Source organism: Seriola dumerili, unplaced genomic scaffold (assembly GCF_002260705.1).
Source record: "Seriola dumerili isolate Sdu_G_001 unplaced genomic scaffold, Sdu_1.0 BDQW01000550.1, whole genome shotgun sequence".
Lineage (NCBI taxonomy): Eukaryota > Metazoa > Chordata > Actinopteri > Carangiformes > Carangidae > Seriola > Seriola dumerili.
In genome coordinates, this window is record NW_019174805.1 from 765,212 (window position 1) to 786,100 (window position 20,889).

Here is a 20,889-nt window from a genome sequence, read left to right on the forward strand (position 1 = left end):
CCGTTTGAGTTCACATTACTGTAAGAGTTGTTGGATCTTTTCCCTCTTCAATACATACTTTCATTTTGAAAGGGGGAAATTATGTGTCTTCCAGTTAGTCATCAGTGTTTGGTAACAGAGAGCCGGAAGTGGAGCTGATTTCGATGCGTTGTTATGGATCATCAGTCATCAGTGTTTAGACCTTGTTAATCATTTGTGTACGAAGGTCATAGATGTTTAGCTGCTTTTCCTGCTGGCCTGTAATCAGCAGCAGCGGCATGTGAGGCTGATGGAGAGGCAGCAGAGTGGGTGATGAACAGCTGATAAACAGCCAATCAGAGCTGCCGACTGAAGCCAGACTCTGTTCATTCAATCAACAGTAAACGTCTGTTCACTTTACGATTCTGGGATGATTTTGCTGAATTAATCTGCCACTGAAAATAGTCCACAATAAATGCACAATTTTGAAATTGTGTCCGGCTGTCCTTTAAAAAAAACTACAACTATATATTTGTGATCAGTTTTTAAAGATTTACGTTTTCAGTACGAACCAATCTGCAAAATGGTTTCAAGCTGAAAAATGAAGCGCCAAAAACCTGCAGTTCCTCTAATGACCAAAGTGAGTCAATCCCAATAGACTCCCGTTTTAAAATGTCCAACTTTACAGCAGAAATAAACATATTTACAGCCTGGTACAAAAAACTGTTTTGGTTTCTATAGCAACGTTCCTCCTTCATGACGACTGTATGGGGTGAATTTTTATATAACTCTTCCGTCTAAATTTCATTAAGACTTAAAGTTATACACCTGTGTGTGACGTCACAGAGACTGTGTCCATCTTTATATACAGTCTATAGTAGGAACCAATAGGCTTGGAGCTGAGGGCCACAGACAGGTAGTCTGAAACTACTAGGAGGTGGACATACACATTGTTGGTTTTGGCCTCTTTAAAGGATTTGATCCTTATTCTTTAATCGGCTATAAAATGCAAAAGTAGTTCAAGCTCCTTTTAAAGACTCTGTCCTGTAACTTGCTGACCACTGGTTTGATTTCTTAAGAGTGAAATCTTTCACTGACGGACCGTCTCTCTCTCTCTCCTGTTGGGTCTGTTCCAGCTTCACTGCAGATGACACTGAACCAAAGCTGATTATGGTTATTAGTTAAAGTACAGGCGCTAACTGAGGCCTGAGGTTTGTGAAATTACAGGTGTTTGGTTTCTGTATATTTAAACGTATTGAATGATGAACCTCAGGAGTTTATTTTGTAAAGTGGATTCAGTATACACGGTTTTTGAAAGTCTTCAAATGTGGTTATGTAAAAACAGCTGAAGGAAAACAAACTATTTTATGATGTAACTTTCATTGACAGAATAATTTTCTCTGTTCTCACATTCTCAGCTTTGAAATTAGAAGTTGAAGAAGAAAGAAAAAAAAAAAAAACATCTGACATGAAACTGAGATGACTGTGAATTGCAGATGCTACAGCTGTTTACTTCCTCGGCTGCCAATCATCATAATCCGATAATAACGCCGACAGAGACGCACTGTCAGAGTTATTTAGCCAAGTCAGCCTCAGCTCTGCCTGAGTCACATTTACTGTGAAGGCCGTGAAATCTGCCTCAGACCAGACAGGTCACAATATCCGCTTGTTGAAAATTTCTTAACAGGATGCAAGTCAGTTTTATTTATATGGTCCAGTATCACAAATTAGCCTCAAAGACTTTACAAACTGTTTTATAAACGCTTCATCCTTCAACATTAGATTCAGATAAGGAAAAACTCAACAGGAAACTAGACTGAAGTGGTCGGTGAACTCCGTCCCAACTGCTTATCAGATGGCCGAATGGCTTCAGCTGCAAGATGTTGATGTTTAGCAGTTAAAATGCTGAATTGTTTCAATCTGGACCAACCAACGCTGCCGTTTCCAGAACCAGCAGCTACTAAAATATTGATCAGTGGAAGTGTTTTTCTAACACTTTCTCACGTGTAGAACGTACTGTATGCCCACGGCTTTGAAATTTTTATGTGAAGTCTTTTTTTTTCTCTTTCCTCAGGTTGTTCCTCTTCGGTCGACCTCCCTGCAGGATTCTTCACTTGCTTTAATGTGAGAGCTGCAGATCCTGTCAGCTGTGGTATGATCACTTAGCACAGCTGCAGACGGCAGGAAGACGTCCCACGGAGCATCTCAGCTGATCATCCAAACAGCGACTGATCAGCTGCAACTGGACCATCACCAACATAAAAAAAACACCAGCAGCAAAAGTCAAGAGTTTGAAGCTGCAGTTCCTCTAATTTCCAATAGATACTACTAAAGACAACTCTTGATTGTATTGAAGTGAATGAGAAAACCCTCTTTCTGCAACACAAACACAAAGTCAGGACCATATTTTAACAAGCTTAACTCTCAGGATATAATTTAACTTTCATAAAAGATTGTTTATCACACTTGGCTGCAGCTTTTGGCTGCTTGGCCACACATTCTCAGCTCCACCTAACCTCCACTCAGATTTGCAAATTAGCATTTTTTTCTTTCCAGACAAAGATGGCAGCAAGTCTAACCCAAAATGAAGTCGACCCAACAAAGAACATGTGAAAACTGCATGTGCTTATTTATGTAAATGTGACCACAGGTCTCATGTACTTCTTGTTAACATATCTGCAGATAGGTGATATTTATAGAAATGAAGTGAAACTAACGGCTGTCATGAAGGATGTTTAGTTTAAAAGCTGAGAGTCAGTGAGTGACGGTGAGAGAGGGAGGAGGGAGGTCTGGGTGTGATCATTTTTAATTACTACAACAACAACAACGTCAGGGGAGAATGAATGTTCCTCCTGAGTCGACCTGACAGTCTCCACTCTGGGCAGCCTGTTTGGTGGTTCGTCAGTCTGGTCACAGAGTCCGTTCTCTGAGGAGCTGAAAACCACAAAAGCTCCTTAATTGTGTTATTGTTGGGGGAAAAACTCTCCATTTTTTTAAAGCAGAGAATATTCTGAGTCACTGTGTTTCTCTGCCTGGCAACTCATTTATGTCCAAAACATGTTTAAAGAACAGGTTCATCAGAAGGTGAGTTACAGAACAGCAGAGTCAAGACAAACCTTTTGCTTGTTGGCGTCGTGAGGTAAGATTTAAGATTAAAATATGAATAGACAGACGGTACTGTAGTGTAGTAAGTAGTCATGATTTTTATCAGATGGGACAGGACTCATGACCAGAAGGTTGATGGTTTGATCCTCAGAGCGGCAGGAAGAATCTGGAAAAGAAATGTGAAGCTCTAATTATACTTTTTTGTGTCTTCTTCATCATCTGCCCACATCTGCAACCCCTGTGCAGACGTCCACGTACAGACCACTCTGTGCATGTGGACCATCTGGACATGAGGACATGTCCAAGTACGCAGACACAACCTGCTGTCCAAGTCATTTTGGACTACACCCAATCCTTGAAAGAGCCGCACTAACCCCTCCCTCATTACCACCACCGAGCATACACTGTAAATAAAGAGCGGGTTTAAAGCTCAGAATGGGCTGCTCCACTGTTGCAATCTTGGCAGTGTGACTCCGCCCCTAACACCCAACTAATCCAGCCTTCCACCTGTACCTTATAGACCAAAACTGTTTTTTGTACCAGGCTGTAAACATGTTTATTTCTGCTGAGTTGGACATTTGAACATGGGAGTCTATGGGGATTGACTCACTGTTGGAGCCAGACTCTAGTGGTCATTAGAGGAACTGCAGGTTTTAGCACTTCAGTGCCTTGAATCTCCAAACTGCTCCAGGGGACTGTACCAGACAGCTTCCAGGTGGGAGGTTAATCTGATGCTCAAGATTGTTCTCTGTAATAAAGACTCCCGTCACCACCCTTAATCTGCAGGTAAAAACTCTCTAATCCTTCCACAGCAGCATTTTAGTGATGAACCTCTAAAGCCTGTTAAATTACATATTGTAAAGAATTTAATTTACTATCAGCTGACTTCAGCACTTTCTCTAATCCACAGTTTACGCTGTTTTGACAGTTTTTCTTTTGAGAGCAGCAGAAGCTTTGGCTCCTCCCTCTCATCACCCTGAACAGTGTTTGACACTTGGCCCTCCCTCCCTTTCCCATGGGACAAACAGGGGCTATTGTTATGTCGTTGGGTCATGTGACCCGTCCCACCGCAACTCGCTGTGACTCACTTGACTGACTGCTCTGTCACCACTAAGCTGCGTTTTCAGCCTGATGAAGTGCTGGCTGTGATGTGAGACTCATTACAGTCATTATCCCAAATTAAACAAATGACTGAGACTGTAAACCAACTGAACTGTCATCTAAAGAGCTTTGATGATGAGGTTTTTATAGAAGTCTGATGTTTATTCATCCTCCTACTGTCCTCCAGTTCAGTTTCCCTCCATAGTTTTTCTCTAAAGGTTTTTCAGCAAATAAGTCAAACAATCAGAAATCATCAGTTCACTGTGCAACAGGCTAACACCTGCTGGTTGCCAAAATGCTCCTTAAAGGTCCCATCCAGTGTAAAGGTCTGTGTCCATGTGTAGTGTGATTATAGATCAGCTCTAGCTTCTATATTAATACTGTGAAAGTATCAAAGCCTCAGTCCACAGAGAAATGCACACAGCCTGTATTCAGAAACTGAGCCTTAAAACCAGCCGTCAGGACTTCTGGAACTTTGTGATGTCACAACAAAGCACTCACCGCTCTCAGTTTGGGGCATCCCAAGCCCCGCCCACTTGGACCAACCTTACAGGATTTGGTTTCTTTGGAGTGTTTACATCTGCTATATTTTTATTCAATTACTCAGTAAACAGTCAGTCAATCAGATATCACATCACACAGACATCCTGATTGTCTGAGATCCCAGAGCCTCTCTTCTGATTGGCTGAAGAAAGCATTTCAAATTAAGCTAAGCTAATAAGAATTTTGCAGCAGTTAGTCCTGGATACGGAACCAGTAAAGTCTTTTGTTGTGTGTGAAAATTAAGAAGTAATTCTTCAAGTTATCTCTCTTACTTCGGCTGGTCACACACAAAAACTATTACACTGAATCGTGACTGAATGTCAGTGAAAAAGTAAGATGAACTGAAGGGAAGAGCTGTAATTTACATAGAAAGGAAATGTGACAGTTTCTTCAAAGAAAACCAACAGTGCATTTTCAAAGTCCAGCTGAAACTGACTGAAACTGTTTCCCAAAACCCTTCCACTGATCCGCAATTGTCCAAATCATAGTTAAGCAACAGTACCTAAGCAGACCTGTCTCCACATGTTGAAATGGGGTACATGGGTCTGTAGTCAGAGCGATACTCTGCATTTAAAGAGTGTTTTTCTAGCATTTTTTGAACCAAACCACAAGAGCTAAAGAGGAGGAATGGAGCAGCTTATTTACTTTTATTTCTTCACAATTGTTATTGTTGATGTCTAACAATGTGACATTCGACGTTTCCCACAATTTTTTATAGTTTCAACAGTAACAGATTCAACAAAGGCTCAAAGATTCAAATGAACACTAAGTTCCAACACGATCGTCTGCAGGAGACCTGAAGCAGCAGTTTCCGTCTGAGGTGACTGAGAAGCCAAATAGCAGCATCTGGTGGACATTAGAGGAACTGCAGCTGTCTGTAGCTACAGTATCAGACACTTGATAATCAGACAAAGTCCCAGAAACATGATGATGCACAGACAGGAGAAATGGAGGGAGAGGAGGAGCAGGATATCTCCCAGCAGGCTGCTCTCGCGGGGGTGAGGCAGAGGGATGTCAGGCTGAGGCGGTGGAGGAGGAGGAGGGGGCGGAGCCTGAGGTATCTCGCAGTAAACACCTGTCCAGCCCTGGTAGCACTGGCAGGTGAACTTGTGCTTCATGTCCAGGATGTCGTGGTTGTTGAGGTGGCCACTGACGTGGAAATGTGGGCCCCTGGGCGACGGGTTGCGGTGGATGTGGAAGAAGCGCGGGTTCAGGTGCAGGTAAGCACCTGAGTCTAGGCTCTTGCGGACGCACCTGCCGTTCTTCTTGCACAGCGCTTTGCTGCACAGCTTAGCAGCAGATGTGACATTAATGACATAATGTCCCAGCGGACCGTCAATGTACTTCTTCACTGTCAGACAGTTCCTCTAAAAGAGGGAGGAGACAAAACACACTGTCAAAAGTTTGTAAAATAAAAGGGGCTATATTTAAGTTTTCTCTAAGAGGTTATAATTCGTCCTCTGAACAGCATTACGTCTTCAAGGCAGATTGGAGGCTACCGTGAGTCGCTATCAGAAAGTGACAGGGTTAGCTGGTTAGCGTGCTAACTTCAGTAGAAGACGTGATAGAGGCGAGAGTTAACGTTGGCATTGCTTTCCACCTGCTGACACAGCTGAAGTAAAGGAATTAAGTTTGATGCTGAACTCACAACATAAATAAACAGCTGTTAATGCTAACATCTGCTATATAGCAATAGTAGTAGTAGCATCTTGTGCTCTAAACCTACGAGGCTGTATCCATCTGTGGGTTTGTGTTATGAGCAATGCATCACTTGCTTATCCCCGCTGTATGCAGTGTATGTAGTTTGCAATGACAACCATAGCAGATTGCTATTTGCTAATCTGATTGTGGTTTTGGTAATGCTAAGTTAGAGGCTAGACATTAAGTTAGCTAGACATGTTAATACTAGAACTCACACAACTAGTCATTCCCATAGTTTCAGCTGTGTGATGTTAGGTTATCAATTATGAGGTGGGTTTAAATTCTTCTTCAGGGTTTAAAGCTGTGAGTTTGCTGAAAATAGGATGTAAAACAATCCACAGAAACCAACAGAAATCCTGAGAACATTCACACATAAATCACATGCAGTTGACTCTTGTTTTATAACTGTCAGTTCAGTTGGGTAAAAAAAAACAAAAAAACAACATAAGGAGGAAAAAAATGATGTCTGCTTGTATTTATCACAGTCAGAAATCATAAAGCCCTGCTTGACTGCATAGGATTAATGTCATTAACATTTGTGGTTCCCTAAAGCTTTGTGGCTCATGATATGTAACATATGCTTTAATGTAGGGGTTAGGCTATAACATAATGAGCAGTCAGTTTAAAGCTTCGCCTTTGATCTGATTTTTAGTGAATGTAAAGCTTTTTTTTGGGGGGTGGGGGGGGGACAGAATGTTATTGAATTTAGTATTAAAAACGTATTTATAAGTAGTAGTGCATGTGGGTAAATAAATACCAAGTTTCTGCCACTTTAATCCGTTCTAATTCACCAGTTTGAAATATTTTTTGCTCTTTGTTCTTTTTCCAATCACCTGTGTTCGAGCATACTCCGATGATCCCCAGAGGACGACGCCTGACGCTCCCAAGGCGGCGCTCTCCCCAATGGTATGAATCAGATCGCTCTGAAACAGGAAGACAGGTATTTTTAGCCACTAAAACATGAATGCAACCGCAAGTATCTAGTTTTCATTGTCTTTTATGACACATGCAGTAATCTAAATGCTTCAATTGTTCTCCATCACTTTATCATAATCTATGAATTCTCTCTGGGAAACACTAACGAAACATGTTAAAGGTGCATCTGCTATACTGACGTTACCATAACGACACTAAAAACCTACCTCTGAAAGAACCACAAAGGTGTAGGCGTAGAAAGGTCTGGAGTAGACAAACACGGGCAATGTGAAGTCTGTACGGGCAATGGACGCAATCCTCATGGCTTCCTTGACCCGATAGTGGACAAACTTGACGGTGTTGGGGGAGGACTTGAGCTCGTAGTCCAGGTAGATGGACGGGTAGAGGGCTGTGCTCTCCCTCCAGAGCCACATCAGGTGGTCGTTACGAACGTGCTCGACGTTGGGGCATTCGCCAGTGTACTGTTGCGGGTGCTGTTTGTACCCGTAGTTGTAGCAGTCTGGGAACAGATAAAACCCCCACAGCCCATCCGGCCGGCGGCCTTCAGCCAGCGCTAAGGTCAGGTTCATGAAAGCCAGCCCTGCCTTCTCAAAACCTTCCTTCGCTTCCTTCTCCACTTTGCTCTCTGGCCAGTGTGGGTGAAGTTTCCGGATCTGTTCCTTGGACTTGTTGCGGTAGATGTCCTTTGAGCCCCAGTTTCGGACCCACTGAGGCCTCCAGTTCTCCCAGTCAATGACGCCCAGGCCTCGAAAATCCTTGTGAGGGATCAGCTTGTCGATGTCGGCCCGGGCCTTGCTCAGGTGTTTGGAGATGCTCTGGTTTTGCGGCAGTCCACCGTTAACTGGGACTCCAGAGTTGGAGTAGTATGGGTAGTATCCCAGGTGGCTGTGGTAGAATATGGTGACATTCGGTCCGCTGAGGGTTTCGTTGAGGTTTGCTATGATGTCAAAAACACTGAGGTCCAGGTCCACCTTGAATCGAAGGCGGCAGGACTCGGTAGGAGCGTTCCACACTACAACGAAAGGCCGGTGAGGAATCAGAGGCGCACGGGTTGGCTTCATCTGCTCACCCACCACTTGGAACTTCACTCCGACGCCAACCCACAAGGCCAGCGCTAGGAGAGGGAGCCCCATCTGCACCATGGCCGCCGATTCTTCATGGAGCAATTAGTGGTTCTACGCGGGCAGAGGGGAGAAATTACATGTTTAGAGAGAAAGTAAACACATTATGAGCCTCAGTGAGCAGAGATAATCAAACAGGCCTGTGAGAGCAGATATGAATGATGATCACTGAAGTGAATGCTCCAAATTCCAAAACACAAACCTCCTCTGTTCTCTGATGGATTATGGATCATGGATGATGAACTATGATCAAAAAGATGCCGGTTCAAATCCCAGAGCAGCAGAGACAGTGTGGACATGGAGAACAATCAGGATACGCTCATCTCTCTCCTTTACTTTTCAACATTTAACACCCATTAAAACTCAGAGGTGCTTTTACCACAGTCAGAAGGTCCCACTGTGGGCTCTGCTGCAGGACTGAATTCATAGATTCTTACTGATTTCATCCATTAAAATGTTATAACACCAGTGAAGAACCTGTCTCGTATTACTAGCTAGCTGCCTACAGTAGCTACGTACATGAAAAATGGAAAAAGGGAAGAAAATATCCATGAAAATATTGACAAGTTTGGATGAAATGTTGCTGACTGAAAAAAAAAAAACACAGGATGGATTGTCAGTAGTTCTTTATGATGTAACCTCAGTGATGAATTGTTGGTCTTGGCACAATTAAAAAGTCATGATCAATGACTATATGTAAAAATAGACACTCCAGTTCAGTGACTTTAAATAAAGTCGAACGTTTCCCAGATACGAGTGCCGCCATTTTGCCACCTGCACAGTAGTGATCGGCTAGTAGAGCTCCAGTATCGAGGTACCGCCCATACACTCGCCCATCCAGCTGTCAATCATGATGTCACTCTCCAATTTTATAGCATTAATTAACTAATTAAAACCAAACTAATCAGAAAATTGAACACCTGAATATCAGTGTGATAAGAACGACTGAAAATTTAGTTGACATTTACTTTGTTTGGCCCATGTCCCGTCCGCTAACATGGAGGGGGCGGGATCTATGACCTATACTGCAGTCATCCACCAGAGGGCGATCGAGATGTTTTGGCTTCGCTTTTGGGGAGCTGCCATGTCATCCATCTTTATCTTACATGTTTACATCTCTGTAAGGATCTATATATTTTTTTATGGTTTCAGATTGAAGCCGTTATTTCAAAGTGAAATTTGCTTAAACAAAATCTGTACTTTTATTTAGTAACCACAGATATAAAGCCTAAAAACTCTGTATATACTCTAAAACACGTTAAGTCCCTTTGTAACTCTGCCTTTTATTTTTCTTCTCTGACATTCCTCTGAAACTTTTCCCCAGCTCTTTATGTAAGACCCCCCCCCCCCCCCCCCATCTAATTGCTATTGGCGCCCCCTCATATGCAAGTAATTCATATTTAAGTTTTTCCAAAGTCGGGGGAAAAGACGTTGTGACCCTGCTCTTGGGAAACATGACCACTGAGGTTGCCTCCAAGGACTCAACGGAAAATCTCCCATCATTCTCTTTGCAGGATCGTAACCAGAGCAGGGTTGCAGGAAACCACCGGTGGGCTGAGGCTTCTCCAACCGTTTCAGCTTTTCATTCATCATAGGAGACACTGGCCTGGAGCTGATGTTCTCTGATGACTTTAATCGCACGAGAACTTTACGATCGCAGTGCAGTGATCTTGGATGTGGATCAGTGAGTGGAGAGCTGGAGGAGATGACGGTGGAAGATTGAAGACACGGAGTTATAGTCACAAATAAACCGTCGAAATGTTTCCTTCAAAACATTTTAAGAAGGCTGTAATTTATCAGGAACTTTCCTCATGTCCGGCTCAGTTCAGTGAAGCATTTCTTAACGCTGCAAGTCTCACACCAGTTTCATAATCCTCCCAGTATGATGGTTTCTCTGGCGATGCTGATCCAAGACAAACTGAGTGCGGTGAAGCCACTCAGGCTGTCCTCCAAACCACCGAGAGGACCAGAGCCTCTGGAAATGCTGTGATTCCAGACCACAAGAAAGACCCCCCAAACGCAAAGTCTGAGTCCAGACTGACAGACTCAGCTTGGTGTTTTGTCTCAGACAGACACAACAAAACGGTGAAAAGCAGCTGAACTCAAACTAATTGGATCCAGATGAGGACAGGAGGGTAAGCTGTCAGTGTGAACTAAACCCTCACGATGTTTTGCCACACTCGTGGGTTGGCTCTACAGATCGGTCAGTCCGCCATTTTGATCCAGATTGAAATATCTCAATAATTATAACCACTGGATGGATTGCCATAAAGTTTATACAGACATTTATGGTCCCCAGAGAATCCTGATTACTTTGGTGATTCCCGGACTTTTCCTCTATTGAGGAAAACCATGAGGGTCACATTTGTACCATGAAATTTGGTTCAGACCAAGTGGCAACCTACAGGGCTGAAAAATGAAGCCAGAACCTGCAGTTCCTCTAATGACAACTACAGTCTGGCTCCAACAGTGAGTCAATCCCTATAGACTCCCATGTTAAAATAAACATGTTTACAGCCTGGTACAAAAAAACTGTTTTCTGTTATAACTCACCCATTTAAATTTTATTAAGACTTAAAGTTATGAATAATTGAGGGCGTGGTCTCTGTGAGTGACAGGTGTGTGAGCGTATACTTGCCACAAATCGGCATGCACCAAAGCCTCGCCAAGCTCTTTGGGCATTTTTGGATTAGCCGGGAGTTAGGGGCGGAGTCAGGCACTGCCAAGATGGCAACAGTGGAGCAGCTCACTCTGAGCTTCAAAACCGCTCTTCAGAAACCTGTGGGTGATGTCACGGAGGCTATGTCCGTTTTTATTTACAGTCTATGGTTCAGACAGAAGCTGTCGTATCTTATTAACTGTGTTGCACAATCTAGTTTTGTTTTACCTCCTAAAACTCAATTTTAATAAACTGGATGAACTTATTTTCACGTTAGCAACTAAGCTAATGAGTTTGCTAATAAGTTACTAGCAAGTCACAGTAGCATTCTGGGTTTCTTTCTATTTTGTCTATATTGGGCTGTTCACTCCTCTTCAGCATATTGTTCTCAAGACTGTGCATCATTTTCATTGAATACAGAGTTATGGAAGACGGAGGGACAGCTCTCCAAGCTAGTGAACATGCTAACTGCTCAGCAAAATCACCAGGAGTCTTGGATATGCACTTGTTTGCTGCACAGATATTATTTTTTAATATCGTTTAATAGTCAGCATCCTCATCAGCTGGAAAACAAGAAAGAAAACAGTCAGCTTTGTTTTTAGAGTTACTTATTTCATTCTAACATAACACTGTTCAGCTGCGTCACACACTTGTTCGTATTTTTTAAACCCTCAGAAAAGGCTTTTAGGATGAGGACCAGCTGATGTGTTTGACACGTAAATAGCAGGACAATGTTCTAGCTAATGTTTCAGCTTTAACGTGTCCAATCTGGCAGCCACAGGTGAGAAGTAATACACAGCTCATGTGCTACTTGTGAACAGCTTCTTTTTTTTTTTCAAAGTAATTTGAAACCCCACAGACTAATGTAATTAGGGAGCGATATGCTGACTATTGGCTGTGGAAGTGAAACTCGGTTACTACTGCGGGTAGTTAGTTAGCCAGACATGCACTTGTGGTTTTGGAAACTCGCTCTTATTCCAGCTCCAATCACATGACTTTACCGTGTGCAGAGTGACAGACCGGCTGTGTCTAGCTACAGATGCTAAACTATGATCAAACTGAGTCGTGCCTGAGTTCGCTGGATTTTTATCTGTGGTGTTTTGGCCAGCGGTGCGTGCAGATGTGGTGATGCTGTTTTTCGGGGGTCTCAGGCTCATTCTGGATGACTCTGAGCGGGTGTGTTTGATTTATGGACCAGCTCGTACAGTTTAGTCTGGAAAATATGAAGCCGGCGTCGAATTAACAGTTAATGATCCACCATTGATGTCCAGCGACCGGAGACAGAGTGACTGTCATTATTGCGTGTGTGTGTGTGTGTGTGTGTGTTGGGGGGCTTTAAAACCACAGAAACTCTGAGTCAGACTCCTGATTTGACTCCCAGTCTGTGTGGAGCTGCAAATGTGTCTGAAGATGAGGCCACATTCGGGAGCTGATTCTCCAGACCCGATTTTCATTGAATTTTCAAGCTCCACCTTTAAAAACTCTACATTTTCAGCCCCACTTGCTAATTCATCTGAACGTTGTTTGTTCTGCCCAACACTTTCATATAGTGGCAGTAAAATGTTGAGTCACGCACATGCATCCACAGACACGCACAGATAAAATGTGCTTCAGCAGCTCAGGCCTCAGTCTGCTTCAAACCAAGTGCTCATTGGGTCGTCCACACGTCTGCAGAGGCCTTAACTGTCCATCACTCTCCCCCTCACACCACTGATTGTATCTGGTTCATTTCCAGCTTTCAGTGGAGTCTTGATTATGTTCACGTGTGGTTTTCAGGCTGCGGTCTCCCTGCTGCACTTTCCAGATGTGACTTTACGGTTTTATTAACACCAGCGCTCAGACACTTGACTGCTGCAGCGACGAGAAGCTGCGTCTTTACTTTTTACTTTTCACGGTTTGGTCGTTAAGCTCGTCGCCTGTCCGCCCATCCGTCTCTTTTCTCAAACTGTCACTGTTCAGTTTGATAGAAATTCTCCAGAATGTCTGACTCAGCTCTAAATAATTCCAAAGTGTCTGAAAAATCAATCTAATAGCGACAGTAAATGTAAAACAAGCTTAAAGAAAAATTATCTGGATGTCAGTGAACAGTATCTGTAGCCTTGACAACACCTAATCATGAGATGGGAACATGGGTTGGGTAAAAAGATGGATTTTGTTCACACTGTGAGACAGGACACTCCTCCAGTCTGGTCTGGGATCAGCTGTAAAATATTTCTTCTAATCTGAACTGGAAATAAATTTTCACCAGCATCATCAGAACATCTCGACAATCCTCCAGTGAAGGATTGTTACCAAGAAATGTCAGGAACAAGAAACAGACAGGGAAATACTGATAGAGGTCGTTGTTTTATGGTGGTCATAGATTAGATGTGATGGTTTGATGAGGTAAAACATTTTGATAATAGGAATAAAATCTGATTATTTTATGAGGAAGATGACTTACCTTCCCGTCTCTGCCGACCATCCTGTGGATCAACGCCTCCTTTTAGATGGTTTAATCACCTTTTACTGTTTTGACCTCAGATACAGAGACTGTCCGTCTGAAAAGCTGCTGAACTGTCTCTGTGTGTGTGTCCCCCCTCTCTCAGGTCCCCTGGGTGTTATTGGGGCAGAGATGCCCCACTATTGTTGGTGTGGCCCCTCCTCATCTGTGCCCAACAGGACCCTCATTTACGGGGGAATGAAGCCCCAGAGAACAAACAGGCTGGGGCACATTTCAAGACCTGTTGTGGACTACAGTTACCTATATACAGTATACCTATAACAAGAACAAAGTACCTTCCCTACTGGATGGACAAAGTGGATTCAAAGTGTTTCGGGAAGTTTCTGTAACAGAACAGATTCTGGACAGAACTATAGGCAGGATTTTAATAATGCTGAGGTTTAAGCCCCCAGTGTTACCCTCTGACAATCGGGGGGTGCCGCGCCATGAGCAGTACGTTCAAAATAGGATAGGTTTATATCAGTCACCACATTACAAGGAGCCAATAACACACAGTTTCCAGCCTGTGCAGTTTAAAACCAATAAAAGAAAATCTCCCTAAAAACATTTTAAAACAAGTTAAAAATGTTCGGACACTTTTTATCGCTCGACCAGAATTCTGTGTTGAGGTTTTCACGGGTCCCAAGGTCTTAATTAAAAAGTCTGAGACTCTCCAAGTTCCCCGTAGCGCACGTCGCACCACCCACTCTTGAGCAAACAAGAAGAAGTCGGTTAACTGTTTGAATGTACGTTGTTATTTCTGGTTGTTGCTGAGTCAAGCAGGAGGAGTTGGGGGCCAAACTACCCCTGGGGCATTAGCAGGGGGTGGCAGGGGGAAATCTCTGCCAATCGCTCCGCCACCAGCAGATGTACTGGATGGCAAACTCTTAACATAAAGATCAATGTTCTGTGTCAAAGCCTCAGGAACAGTAAGAAAACTTTTTACAATTTAATTACTTGTAATTCGACCTTAAATACCAGGAAGCTAAACTCCTTAAAGTCCTAGAAAAACTACAGAGGACAAGGATTCAGTGTCTTCAGTGTCTTAGCTGCAGCCATGATTCCTGCAGTGTCAGGAATCAGGGCTGGGAAAGGTGTACTCAGTCGAGTTTTTTCCCTCCCATCTGTTCAGCCAGGGAGGAAACATCTGGAGGATTATAAACCGACTCTGGGTGCTGCCACACCTCTGCATCAGCTTCGCAGAGGTGTACAGAATCATCAGTTTACGTCTGCACAAACAGACGGGCTTTACTTTATACCACACTTCCTACCAGCCGCACGCAGCGTCACCTGAACCCGAGTGCGAGCTTACATTAGATAACATCAGAGTGCATTGCTTCAGCTGGAGAAACAACTGAACACAAACTGCAGACAGTGAAGAAATCCCTTCACTGTTTCCTCTTCCCCTCAGCGGCCTCTCAGAGCGAAGACCTGTTGGACACGCTGCCACATAAAGCAACGTTTAGTCCTGTTCATTAGAGACAAGTGAGACATCTCTCTTATCACCAACGTCTTTTAACGGCAGTAATTTAAAATAAACTTCTTGTTTCAACTTGCTTAAGAGAAATCAATAAATTCAAGATGGGTGGTGAATCTTAAATGACTTGTATGTGCCACTTGAGCTTATCGGCGATGACCTACTTCAGTTTAAAATCAGTATCCTGCTGTGGGTGTGGCGAGGAAGGAAGGAAGGAAGAAGCAGCACAGACAGACCGTGCTACCTTCAAGGTAATTACGACACAAATCATCCGTAAAGTTATGTTTTTGTCTAAACATATTGTTTCCTTAGAAGAGCCCTTTCTCAGTCCTTGTCTCGGGGGTTGGCTGGTCTGGTTTTCTAACTCATCTTCAAACATTCACAGATTAGCCTGAACGATGCTGCTGTACCAGTAAAGCCGGCGACTCTCCCCAACAGGAGTGTCAGCTGTAGAAACAGTGGAAATGCTGAGCAGAGTGTTCGGATGTGAGATCCAGACACACGGAGCTGTTTGAACAAGGGTACGGCCCGGTATCCATAAAGCTTTGTCATCAGTCAAGGTATTCATCTGGCATGCAAGCTTTCAGGGACTTCACCTGAAACACATCTTAATGCAGGTGTGATCAGACAGCATAATACTTAACAAATAAACAAACCGATTGATCCAAATCTACTCTAAGAGTTCAGACACATTAAAACACTGTAAATGGGCCTGAAACACACACACAGCAGCTGGACTAGTGGAACACATTGTATGTATTGATCTACTTCATATAAAAGTTCAATAATTTTGTGTAACTTCTGTGTGTTTTCATCGTTTTCTGACAGGTTTTTGGAGATGGCAATGATTGTGTTTTTGTCCATTTTCAGACAGTCTCCTTAAAAAACGTGTGTGATGTGCTCGGTTGTTTTCACCAACAGTGACAGAAGCAGGTGTGTGAAGACTGAGTGAAATGAGAGAGAGAGAGAGAGAGAGAGAGATAAGTCACACGCCTGGACAATCACCGTCGGATTGTCTGATCTGTGAATGAATGTCTGGGCAGGAAACAGCACAGACAGACAGACATTAAGACTCCCATCATGCCGTTCTGCAGAGGTTTTTTTTTTATTAGATTATGCCGGCAGACTGAGAGAAAAGAGCCCAGGTTATGTCTGGGCCACAGGGGAGGATTCTGGGAAGAGGACATTGTTACTGATGCTCATCCCATTCGTCTGAAGCCTTTTGTTTAACTGATGGAAGAATTTCAATCCATTTTGGTGATTTAGACAAAGTCAAGAAATCCTTCACTAAAGTAAAGTTGATTTCTGATCTGCAGCATCATACACGACTTAATTTCAATTTATTTTTATTTTAAATATTAAATTAAAATGTTTTATTAAAATATTACTGACCTCCCATAAAAAAAAAACAACAAAACAATCCCATGCCGTTTGTGCAAAGCAGTTCATTACGACCAACAGTGACGTTTTATTGTCAGGTGACCTGTAGAAGTCAAGCTAATGTTTAGATTCAAGTGGCAGCGCCCTCTAGTGGCCACAGTAATCATGGCCGGAGCGAACCAGGATGTCAGGTGATGTTACAGAGTCTCAAAGTCCATGTAGGGAGCAGGTTGAGTTGGACTGTTACACAGGTGATCGCTGTTTGTTTCCATGACCATGATCTTAACCATGTGTTTATTATTGTAACCATGACGACAAATGTCATATAACCTTAATTAAGTATTTATCTCAAATCAAACCAAACCATGATCTTTCCCTTAACCTAACCAAACTGTTACCTCAGCACTGTTGCATCATTAAAGGTTTTTCAACAGTTTATCTGTGGTATATCTCGTGTCACCAGTGGGGGTGCAGCACCTATCAGGTGTACAGGAAACAAACCTAAGAGACCTATAGGAACAAACCGTGGTCATTTGAGTTGGAGGATTTGGTGGATGCTTTACTGATGGTCGTTTGTCAAAGAAAGAAACAGGTTGTCTCATTTACTGCAGGTCCTTTAAAGCTGCGATGAGGAACAGGTGCCCTGCTCATGGGCACATAGACAGTGATTGATAAGGGTGCAGAGGCTACTTTAAGATTCTCTGATGAACAGTTTCTTAAGTGGAAAGTAATTGAAAAGGTGAAATTCAGGCGTTGATTGCATCATAACTGTTGTTGGTGCTGTTGTGTCCGTGGGTTCACCTGATGTGTCGTGTTGCTGCTCCGTGGTCAGTTTGGGTGACACCACAGGAGAGGTGAGGTTGGACAGCCCAGTGTCTGTTGCCATCTAGTGGTGACATCAGTGAACTACATTAATATGCAGTACATCGTTCACATTGTTTAGCTCACCTTTCTGATAAATGATGGATCATTTTTTCAAACCTGAGCCTCAGACAGTTATTTAAATGTGATGCTAACAAATCACACTCACACTCACATGACAAGGGGTCTCAAGTAGACGTTGCTTTTTTGCAGGTGTCACAAGCCAAAAAGTTTTATGTTTTATATTTTTCAAATGTGAAATCTTAATATGGGACATCTGTGAATGTGTGACAGCACCTTTAATTCGTCACACTATACTCAGAACCACAGTATGTCACTTTACTGTCTTTGTACTTCTGTTATCTGTTCTTACTGTGTAGGAAAGGTATGTCATTACTCTGTGTATTGAATATTGTAGGTGGAGGGAATGACAATCTTGTTTATCTTGAATCTTAATCTGAAAATGAATGAATCTACACCACTGCTTTAAAAATGATATCACTTATTAGATTATACAGATGTTGTTCTTTTAAACTTATAAACTAACCACAAAAACTAAAATACTGCAATATTGTTTAATTTTCAGTATCATTTATTATCTTGTATTCCTCAACAGGAGCAGAAAATAGACCTGAATGTGATTTTCAGGCTTATATAATATTTCTCTAACAGTCAGTTGTTGAAGTAACTGTGAAAAATGTAGGAATCCTCAGCAGAGTCTGATGCAGAAGAGACAGACTGAAGGAAAATAAAGGAGGAAAATGTTCAAACCTGACAGAATTACTGACGGAGAACTGGAGGAGATTTAAGAAAAAAAACATCTGCTCCACAGCAAATTTACAAACCTGAGAAACACCTGAACAAGACGAGGACGACAGCAGATGATGATCATCAAATCTATTTCAGGAAATCTGCTGCCTCAGAAACCAACAACAACAACCCCCTCCCCCCTCTACCCCTCTACCCCTCACCATCTGTTAACATTAAGATAATCACTGTGGTCTGTCTCCCACAGGTGTATGAAACCAGATAAAATGAGTTGAAACTCTATTGATTCAGAAGGAAAAAAGCCACAGCCACAGTGTGGGGCCTTCTGTTCTGCTTTAGACTCAACCTTAAATACTGAATCATTTCCTCCTGTATTTATGTCTCTGTTCTGACTCTTGCCTTCCCTCAGCATATATTGACATTTTGTTTTGTAAGACTAAGAATCTACAGCCTCGCTAGCAGCTCTGAGACTGAGCTCTTAGCCACGGCAATGTTTCAAAACTTAATGCTAACGTCAGCATGCTAACAGGCTCACAATGACAATGCTAACGTGCTGACGATTAGAAGGCGTAATCTTTGCCATTTTCACTATGTCAAGTTTAGCAAGTTAGCATGCTAACATCTGCTACTTAGCACCAAACACTATGTTAAGCTACCATTGATGCCTATTCGACAAATTGAAACTTTGACCTGAATATGATGAAAAGTCAGGGGATCATCAAAGTTATTTTTAAATTAATATTTAGGGCAACATGAGCGTTAGTACTTCCAAATGTCATGGCAACCCATCCAACAGTTGTTGAGATATTTCGTTCAAAACCAGATCAGAACTCGGTGACCCCTCAGATTTATGTGTTGTCCCAGTATATAAAACTGTATATAAAATAGTTCATATTAATGGTGTCATATATCAGTCATACAGACCAAACAAGTACTTTTATTTTAATACTTCTGCAGCTTTTTTACATTACTGTGTTGGTATTTTTGCTTAAGTAAAAGATCTGAATACTTCTTCCACCACTGGATTCATCCTCTGGAGACCATGAGTGTTTGTATCACATTTCTAATTGCAATGAATCTTGTAGTTGTTGAGGTATTGCAGTCTGTTGGACAGACTTACTGGCAGACGTTGTCTAAATATACCTTACTATAGTGGTCAACTTTTCATGAAATGTCCAGATCCAGTTCCTGCTCTCCAGAGGATGAAGCCTTTAAATTTTGAAGGCCCTGTGATTTTTCATGTGGTGTCACATCCAAGACAAACTTCAACTGTCCAACACTTTCAGATTGTGGTTGTAATGAACACTGCAGCCTCCGGCAACAGTAGCAGGATTTCAGTGTTACAATATAGGTTCTGTGATATTTGTGAATGGTCCTTTAACTCCTCCTGTTTGGCCTCTGCTCAGTGTTTCATAGAGAAGAGTATAGAAGCAGCTGGTCTACAGATTAGCTTTAGTGTTAATGCTACTGACGGGCTTTAACGCTGCAGCATGCGGGCGGGACCTGCGGGACGCCAACCTCCACTGCCTTCTGTCCATCTGCCACCAATGCCATCACAACCCTCATCCTCATTTGATTTGCTTTGATAAAGGATCTTAAGTTAATTAAAGTTAATTTGTTATGACAGAGCAGCCTGCATGTACATGTCTTGTAGTTCCATGTTGGGGTGGGACATAACATAAGGAGGAATTTGTTTGAAAGTGTAAACAAATGGGATTTAATGAAAGGAGAGAAGTATCGAGTCATTTGATGGGGAGAGCCAGAAGATTGGGAATGTTCAAAAACATAAGCGTTACAAAAACATTTAAACTTTAAAGATTACAAGACAAACACTAGAATTAAAGATAAGGGACATTAAATTGTGAATTAGCAATTAAACATGCATCATAGAAGAATTAGAAGAAACTTCACATACTCGTGTTAAATTTACAGGGTTATGGTGAATTAGTTTCCATTTCAAACTATTAATTGAATGTATTAATTCAGCCAATAGTAATAGTCAACATTTAATGCAAGAAATATCAATTTGTACAGATAGATAAAACAAACTTTAATTACAAGCTGTTTGGAGGCTCCTCCCTATTTTGAGGGCCTTGGATACCTCTAAACAAGCCCAAACCTGGGTCATTAGAATACTGAAAAACCATACAGTCTAAAATATGATTTTAGGATTTTATTTCGTATAGATTTTGGGCAATTTATGACGATTATAATGATGGTTCTTCTATTTCATTCAGTCAAGGGGAAACAGCCTACTTTTTGTTTTTTGTTTACCTTAGGTATTTATTTAATACAATTTTTTATTTAATTTTCTGTAACAAATTACTTTATTTCTATAGAAATGTGGTGTTATTGTTATTAGTTTTGGTGAAATATCTGAATATTTTATTATTTTCCCTAACAAAGCCATCATATACTCAAAACATCCATCATTTTATAAATTATTTACATTTTATATATGGCTCCTCCCCTCTCTGCGTCACACTCCCATCCCGTTCCACGCGCTCCTCCCTTTCCCTCCGCAGAGCTGGAGCTGCATTCCTGCTGCCACATCGGACCGAACCATTTTGTCTTAGCAACGACATTTTAGCCTCGCCGCGAACCAAAAATACACATTCATCGCAGCTTTAACGTAAAGATTAATGTTAAATAATTTCGTTATACCTGTCTGGTCGCCAACTTCATAATGTTATCCACGGTACAGCGAATAATTATAGTTTGTCCAAAGCAACACCCCCCTCTCATCCCTTTTTAAAGTGGTCTGCTCCGTCTTGCTGCCATGTTGGATGTACGCATC

The 20,889-nt window shown here is 42.2% G+C and overlaps 1 protein-coding gene across 1 annotated transcript; it reads right to left on the minus strand.

Annotated features, from left to right (window-relative positions):
* Positions 1 to 5,588: 5,588 nt before the first annotated feature.
* LOC111235956 (hyaluronidase-like) lies at positions 5,589 to 8,486 on the minus strand. Its single transcript, XM_022764532.1, has 3 exons — positions 7,551 to 8,486; positions 7,242 to 7,331; positions 5,589 to 6,074 (listed from the first exon to the last, which is right to left on the minus strand). The coding sequence occupies exons 1-3, from the start codon at positions 8,484 to 8,486 to the stop codon at positions 5,589 to 5,591; spliced, it is 1,512 nt and encodes a 503-aa protein (XP_022620253.1).
* Positions 8,487 to 20,889: the final 12,403 nt, after the last annotated feature.

Bases quoted from the DNA above. Each gene is read 5' to 3' on its own strand.
- LOC111235956 (XM_022764532.1), bottom strand. From the start codon at position 8,486: ATGGTGCAGATGGGGCTCCCTCTCCTAGCGCTGGCCTTGTGGGTTGGC. The intron at 7,332-7,550 runs GTAGGTTTTTAG...TTCCTGTTTCAG, and splicing joins CCTTTGTGGTTCTTTCAGAG to AGCGATCTGATTCATACCAT. The intron at 6,075-7,241 runs GTGATTGGAAAA...TCCCTCTTTTAG, and splicing joins CGGAGTATGCTCGAACACAG to AGGAACTGTCTGACAGTGAA.